Source organism: Oncorhynchus clarkii, chromosome 1, assembly GCF_045791955.1.
Source record: "Oncorhynchus clarkii lewisi isolate Uvic-CL-2024 chromosome 1, UVic_Ocla_1.0, whole genome shotgun sequence".
NCBI classification, from domain to species: Eukaryota; Metazoa; Chordata; class Actinopteri; order Salmoniformes; family Salmonidae; genus Oncorhynchus; species Oncorhynchus clarkii.
In genome coordinates this window covers 58,320,913-58,329,384 of record NC_092147.1, presented here as the reverse complement: position 1 = coordinate 58,329,384, position 8,472 = coordinate 58,320,913, and the positions used below count along the sequence as shown (strand labels likewise).

Genomic DNA, 8,472 nt, shown 5'->3' with positions numbered 1-8,472 from the left:
ATAAAAAGTACTTCCATTTTAAAATGAGGTGAAATTAGATTACTATTGGTTGTGAATAGGCTACTGGGAGGTTGTTGAGTTGTTTTGTAAATTGTTGCTCTGTTAAAATATCCATATACGCCCTTTAAATTCATTACCAGTCACCGCCAGCACACAGAGACGTTGACATTAGGTTGCCTTATGCAACAATGCACCCACCGCATGCCCGCACTTACACACACACCACACACGCAGCACACATCACCATCATCAGAGGTGGCGCGTTGTTGGGAAGTTATTAAAATGGAAATGAGAATGTATGATGTTGTGATGTTAATTGCGGAAGGGAAGAAATGATTTATGTTATTTAATGCAGTGTCTGAAAGAGGGAATGAGGCTGCTATCTGCTAAATAGGGTAATTAATGCTATATATTACTTATGTTTGTCCAAATTAAGGAATGAAATTATAGACGGTGGTGGCGGCTGCGACTCCGCGTTTATCTGTGAAAAACCAGCTTTATTTTTATCATCTTTACTAGGCCCATTTATCTCTCTTCTCTCTCTTCAATTTTTACTTCAATTTTGCTTCCTATTCTTCCTCCATTTTTTTTCCTGTTGTCTACATTGTCACATTTGTGCCGTCCGTCGGTTGCTGGTTTGAACAACAGTTTTTGGAGGTCATGTAGTCAGAGCAAGTCTCTGTCTATCCTCAAGGTCTACTTTTGAAATGCCATATACAGTCACTGGGTTTTTCCGGTCTGTATCTGGGCTGAGACTTAAAGCTCTTGTGTCCCACTACGTGAAGAAAGGCAAAGTTTTTAACCAATGACGCAAAAGGTATCAGCCCCAACCTCCCACCAATGTGTCCCCACCCTCTATTACTGAAACACTCCCACAAAGGAAGAGAATAGCCTCCCCTCTTCATACAATTAACTTTGCTATTACGGTTGCCATCCTGTAAGGGCAGGAGTCTGCAGGAGTCTCATGTCACAAACTTACAGAGGTGCGGCCAAGTCTGTCGATACATGACTTGATCTGAGATGCTTGCGTAAACTACCAGGTGGATCAGATTAAATCCAGACACGAGATGTATTATTTATTAAACTATGCATTTAATACACCTGATGGAGGCAGTAGAGTAGAGAAATATGATTTCCAGAAGTGGAGTTAGCCATGCACGACCATGACTGAAGCTCTAGTCTACAGCATGTTCATTTAGTCGGTAATATTCTGTGTGTAACCTACTGAAATGTGTTGTTTCACTACCCATCTCAGTGAGGACCCTGTTGTGATGATTGTCCTAACGACAATGTGAGTCCGGAGTGTCACTGCTCTACACAGGCCTCCTACAGGGCTTTACACTAGCTAGAGCTAATGTAGCAGCAGGACACATGCATGCGCGTGCACACACACACACACACACACACACACACACACACACACACACACACACACACACACACACACACACACACACACACACACACACCATTGCACCCTGCCCACTGCTGTGGCGTACCACTGAGATATTAATGTTTAAGCTAATTAGATCACAGACACCAAACTATTGGATCCATAGACGGTGTTATTGTAAGGCTGCATATTTCACTTACTGAATGCAATTCGTATGGGCTGTAATTGCACGAGTGTATGGTAATTTCATGATGAAACAAACAATACTAATACGAATGCGCCGCATGGGAAGGGGTTGTTTTAGGCTACAGCAAGGTCATGAAGAAAAAATATTGTTTTTCTTATAGAATAATTAAGGTGTATTGTTTTTACACACACACATTACCGTAGAACTGGTCTAAATGAAAACGGAACATTGATTATGCTTTTCGGTCTCCTCATTGATATGTTATATATCTGTTTAATGATAACAGTAACACATTTCGAGGGGTAGGGGTCATACTGTGCTGTGCTGTTATTTTTAACATTGACAGCTCTCTCATTCTCTCTCTCTCTATCTCTCTCTTTCTTCCTCATGAGAAACATTTCCTCCTCTCCTCCGCTCCTGAATGCATATGTCGCTGTAGAACTAGAATGAATAGAACGGGCAACCCCATTCAGGTCATTGAGGGCATAATGGGTGGACTGGCAGCCAAGCAGTAAGTAAAAGCAGGACGTTATCTCATCCATATGTGCTGTGATGTGTTGATCCAACTCAACTGACATTCAGCAAAGACCAAAGTTTCATCGTGTTGAGAGTCCATGTTACCACAGAAATGAACTCAACCGCACAGATGCCCATGCCGTCCCAGTGCCAACCCTACTCTCATTTTCTTTCTTTCTTTCTTTCTTTCTTTCTTTCTTTCTTTCTTTCTTTCTTTCTTTCTTTCTTTCTTTCTTTCTTTCTTTCTCTGTCTCTGTCTCTGTCTCTCTTTATCCCTCTCTCGCATTCTCTTTATCCCTCTCTCGCATTGTCTTTATCCCTCTCTCACATTCGCTTTATCCCTCTCTAGGAGTTCCTGTCCTGTGTAGAGGCCCATATGAAGGAGGACTTGTGAGGCGTTTGTTTCTCAAACAAGACACTCTAATGTACTGTCCTCTTGCTCAGTTGTGCACCGGGGCCTCCTATTCCTCTTTCTATTCTTGTTAGAGCCAGTTTGCGCTGTTCTGTGAAGGGAGTAGTATACAGAATTGTACGAGATCTTCAGTTTCTTGGCAATTTCTTGCATGCATTCATTTATCAGAACAAGAATAGACTGACGAGTTTCAGAAGAAAGTTCATTGTTTCCGGCCATTCATTGTTTCTGGCCATTTTAAGCCTGTAATCGAACCCACAAATGCTGATGCTCCAGATACTCAACTAGTCTAAAGAAAGCAAGTTTTATTGCTTCTTTAATAAGCACAACAGTTTTCAGCTGTGCTATCATAATTGCAAAAGGGTTTACTAATGATCAATTAGTCTTTTAAAATGATAAATTTGGATTAGCTAACACAACGTGCCATTGGAACACAGGAGTGATGGTTGCTGATAATGGGCCTCTGTACGCCTATGCAGATATTCCATTAAAAAATCTGCCGTTTCCAGCAACAAAAGTAATTTACATTAACATTAACAATGTCTACACTGTATTTCTGATCAATTCAATGTTATTTTAATGGACAAATGTGCTTTTCTTTCAAAAACAAGGACATTTCTAAGTGACCTCAAACATTTTGAATGGTAGTGTACATCTTTTCACATTCCTTATATTATGCAAGCCAGACGGCATAGTTTTCTTGTTTTTCAAATGTACGGATAGCCAGGGGCACACTTCAACACTCAGACATCATTTACAAACAAAGCATTTGTGTTTAGTGAGTCCGCCAGATCAGAGGCAGTAGAGATGACCAGGGATGTTCTCTTAATAAGTGCGTGAATTGGACCATTTTCCTGTCCTGCTATGCATTCGAAATGTAACAAGTGATTTTGAGTGTCAAGGAAAATGTATGGAGTAAAAAGTAAATATTTTCTATAGGAATGTAGTGAAGTAAAAGTAAAAGTTGTCAAAAATATAAATATTAAAGTAAAGTACAGATACCCCCCAAAAACTACTTAAGTAGTACTTTAAAGTATTTGTGCTTAAGTACTTTACACCACTGACAATGGGGGACCAAATTCACAAAGCATCTTAGAGTAGGAGTGCTGATCTAGGATCAGTTTTGCCATTGAATAATGAATAAGAGGGGGGACCTGATCCTAGATCTGCTTTATGAATACAGGCCCAGATAAATGAACTAGTGTAATGGCTGTTCTGTGTCGTTGGAAGATGATACAGTATATTTGTGAGAAACCTTCTGCCTTAGGAGATCAGAAGGAGGACAGAGACTGACTCAGGTAAGACCACAGACACATACCTCACATAATATAATAGAATCGAACCCACGTTCCTGGCGTTGCAAGGGCCGTGTTTTACCCACTGAGTGCCTGTGTGGCGCTCCCATGTGTCTGATGTTCCAGAGCCGAGGATCCTGTGTGAGTCATGTGCAGAGGCAGGGGAGGAAGAGGAGGAGGGACTGTGAGCGCCTAACCTTTTTCACCGTCCTAACTGAGACGACTACCCCTCTCACTGAGCCATGCCTCCCGAGCCCACAACCCCTGAATGTGTGTTTGTTTGTATCAGGTTGGACACTGGTTGTATATGGAAGGTTTGATCATGTATTTTTTTAATAGTTAGCTAAATGTGTGTGTGCGGTGTGTTTGTATGGTGTGTGTGTGTGCGCACAGTGTGTGAGTCAGTGGTAACTATGTTAACAGGGCCGACAACCAGCAGAGTGTTTTAATAATGTTTCTGACAGAAGAATTAATAAAAACAGTAGGAGGTTGTATCAGCTGTCTCCCAGCTAGTTGGCATGTGTGTGTGTGTCCTGCTGAGCTGTTGTCAGATAACCAGGCCTTTTCACGCTTATTAATCCAGGAGCACTGTCCTCAGAGCCCCCACACACACAATCTCCAGCATGATTAGACTACCACCGCCGATAGTGTGATTATGATGGTAATGTGTGTGGGGAGAAATCAATGGTATGACATTAGCCTCTCAGTCAATAAGAATCCTCCTCTCTTCCACTCATCCACCTCTCCTCTTCTCTTACGTTTTCCTCTCGTCCTCTCCTCAGTTCACCTGATTTCCTCCTTTCTTTTCCTCCTCTGCCTCCATTAGTTGAATCACATCCGCTTGATAATTCATAGTCGCTTTAGTTAATGACTCTGTAGGTTGTAGGCATATTACTGTGGGTTGTTTGTTCTGTTGCCAATACATATATTTTTTTCTACATCTATCACACTGTGTGTGTGTGTGTGTGTGTGTGTGTGTGTGTGTGTGTGTGTGTGTGTGTGTGTGTGTGTGCGTGCATGCATGCACACTTGTGTTTGTTCAGACGAGTGGCTCTGGCTCTGATCACTTAGCAGGTTTCCTATTGTGTGTGTGGCATTGATTAATTTCCCTAATAATCATCAGGCCCCTTTCTCTCCCAGTATGTGCAATTTGATTAGTAATCATTGTGAGGGGCTTGTGGGTGAGTTGGGGCCCCATATGTTTTCGGGGTGGTGGGTCCCCCAGGGGGCAGAGAAAGGGAGAGAGACAGTAAGGGGGCCAGGTGCGCGCACACACACACACACACACACACACACACACACACACACACACACACACAGTGGGAAATGAGGGGGGACAATAGAATTAGTCACACATAATCACAATCGTAGCCGTGACTGGCTTCAGAGTCACACATAATACAAGCATCAGGGTCCATTCACGCTCTAAGTCTAGCTGGAGCATCGCCATCTTGGCCAGTCTCTATCTTATCCGATCAATCAATGTTAATAATCTCAATAATGAAGTGGTGACTGTGTCATTTTAATCATGATGAAGACGTGTGATTAAAATGATCAATCAAGTGCACCCTGAAATGGTGATGATGTCTTTACTTCCCATGAGAGTACAAGGGTAGACATGGGCTGGGTTTCATGGTTTGCATATTAGTTTGTGAAATTTTACAATGGATACATTGCAAATTAATGCATAACTATTTCTTTAAAATGGTTATGAATTCATGTAAAGGGTTCAAATTCAAGTTGTGTAGTGCAATTCATTTGTTCAATATTTATAGCCTTATAGCCCACTTTGATGTACACTGTCATGTCCTCTGATGATGATGCAACACGGACTCTCTGTGTCCTCTCTCTTCCAGGTTAAAGCTAATGTGTGTGTGGTGTTGATCAGTGGCCTGTCTGTAACAGAGGGGCTGCTGTTGTTTGGGAGAGACAGTCTGTACGTGTGTGAGGTCTTTGCCGTTTGCCGCAGGAAACCAGAGAGAGAGAGAGAGAGAGAGAGAGAGAGATTTCCCTCTCTTTCTACCTCACCTCCTTGTTATTTCTTCCCCTTTTACCTCTCTCTTTCTCCCGTCCTACTCTCTCTATACACGTTGTTCAGTGGTGCCAGCATTGAGGTGACGTTAGAGGGATTGCTGAGGTCATAACTAATGTCAGGTGAATGTGGGCACATACACAACAGGTAGATAATGTATATAGTAGAAACAGAAAGAACCCACTGCAAATTTTCAAGACATTCTTTATTTCAACATTTTACAACATAAAGACTGAAGGCAACCTCTCTTAATGGCCTGTGGAATCATTGTTTCACAGGTAAAATAAGAAATACTGTAAATTCAGCTAATGTTCATTGTCGACCTAAACAAACAGTGACACAGTGCCAGGTGACGTATATTGATATGACCTGACTTCAATAGAAAAGTATATTCATTAGAAAATTACAATGGCAACATTGTTGTCCATTTTGTTGGTTTGAGCACTGTCTATTTGGATCAATCATCACATCATAGAACTGTGCTCAATTGCTCATTGGCAATGTAGAACTATATCCCGTTGTTCATTGGCTGTCCTTGAGTGTCAAACCTCTCCCTGGACCATTATTGGTCACTCCTCACCTCCACTGTTCCTGATTGGCTTGGGCCACTGAGTTTGGTGTAACCAGCCCGGAGTACGGCACACCCCTGCTCTCCGCATCACCTTCTCTGTCCCTCCTCCCTCCTAGCATCCAGCTCCTCTCCTTCTTGCAACTCTCCAAACAGGACCCACACAGACTCCCCTCCTTAGCCAGGTACACCCCCTCCTCCAGCCCCCCTTCACCCCTCGTCGCTCCCGAGTCTCCCTGAGCGTAGGACAAAGGGTTCCTCTTGGTGTTGAGTCTGATAATGCTCGGTAACACCTTGACAAACTCAGGCAGGGAGAGGAACAGGTTATCAAACAGGCCCAGCTCTTGGAGACTACAAAGCCCCACCATGGTGGGAGGCAGGGTGTCCAGGCGGTTCATGCCCAGGTTGAGGCTCCGTAGGCGGGCTAGGTTGCCTAGCGAAGGGGGTAGACCTGCAGAGGTCAGTCGATTGTTGGATAGGTTGAGGTGTGACAGCGCCACCAATTGGCTGACTGTCTCCGGTATGGCGTCCAACTGGTTGCTATGGAGATCCATCCAGCTGAGCGAGACCAGGTCACCTGGATGACCAGAGAGGAAATAGGTTTTACTTAATTGTGTCATTCTATGCATGTGCTTTGTTAGAAGGTGGGCTCAATACACAGCTGTGTGACTTACTAACAGACCTAATCAACAACAGAATCCAAATCTGCCAAGACTGATACTATTTGCTCTTCCCAATGTGACCATACCTCAAGGCAACCAACAATTCTTTGCCGATTGGAATTCTGTCACTCACTGTATATTATGATGTTGTTACGTAAGTCTACTATCAAAATAGCCAAACGACCTAAAGGACAGTAAATAAATACCAATGAAGTCTGGTAGCTTCTTGAGTTGGTTGCGGCTGAGGTCCAGCTCGTTGAGGTCTGGTAGTTTGAGGAGACACTTGGGGAAGGTTGCGATCCCCATATTACTGAGGTCCAGTCTGCGGTGGCCATCAGTGGTCACACGCACAGCGTTTTTGGCCATCTTCAGAGTCACCTTCTTCCCCTTAGCACCTCCTCCTTTCTTCCCTCCTTTAGCCATGGTGCTGCAAGGAGACGTGGTGAGAACAATCAATCACATTATATCATTATCAGTGGTTACCCAGACTGGGGAGCGTGTTTCAGTACCAAAGGTGGCCAGGGCATGCGTGTGTCGTGTGAGTCCTCCCTGCAGAGTAACTGAGTCCCAAACCATTTTGTGTGTGTGTGTGTGTGTGTGTGTGTGTGTGTGTGTGTGTGTGTGTGTGTGTGTGTGTGTGTGTGTGTGTGTGTGTGTGTGTGTGTGTGTGTGTGTGTGTGTGTGTGTGTGTGTGTGTGTGTGTGTGTGTGTGTGTGTGTGCGTGCGTGCGTGCGTGCGTGTGTGTGTGCGTGCGCGCGCGTGTGCGTGTGTGTGCGTATGCGTGCGATGGAGAAAGAGTGAGAGTGAAATGAGAAGGCTGATGTTATTTACACAGGGGCTCATGTCTGGCCTGGGGTGGGAGAGAGGGCTCCACGCTCGACGCAGAGTGAGGGAAATGTAGACCTGTGTGTGTGTGTCTGCCCCTGCCTGTTCACCCAGTGCTTCTCTTAATAAGGCTAATGCCTGACAGAGATCTATCTGAACAGCAGAGAGGCGACAGAACAGACACAGCGTAATACACACATAAGGTAATACTGGTAAACAAATGAGTGGTGAAGCTTCCACACAATTCAGCTGGTTGAACTGGGAAGCCTCTCCCAGGTGGGAAGATGCATGCGTGAAAAGAGACTGAGTCAAATCAGGACGTTGATAAATTACGGTTAGGGCTCTGCTCCTCTCCCCTCTGTTGCAGAGAGCAGTGTGTGTGTGTGTCTCAGAGAGCAGTGTGTGTGTCTGTATTAAAACCCTAAGGCCCTCTATCGCCTCATTAATCATATTGAGGATCACAGAGAACAGAGAGGTGATTCACCATCGCTTGTTTCCATTACAACCTTAGATAGGAAACTATTGCTTGCAATGACTACCTGCAATTATACTATATTGTACAGAGCGACAAATGCAATGATT

General features: G+C 44.0%; 1 protein-coding gene across 1 annotated transcript; it reads right to left on the bottom strand.

The window, feature by feature from the left end:
- Positions 1 to 6,411: 6,411 nt before the first annotated feature.
- Positions 6,412 to 7,488, bottom strand: LOC139416662 (leucine rich repeat containing 18a). The gene is made up of 2 exons (XM_071165608.1): positions 7,272 to 7,488; positions 6,412 to 6,980 (listed from the first exon to the last, which is right to left on the bottom strand). The coding sequence occupies exons 1-2, from the start codon at positions 7,486 to 7,488 to the stop codon at positions 6,412 to 6,414; spliced, it is 786 nt and encodes a 261-aa protein (XP_071021709.1).
- Between the last annotated feature and the right edge of the window lie 984 nt (positions 7,489 to 8,472).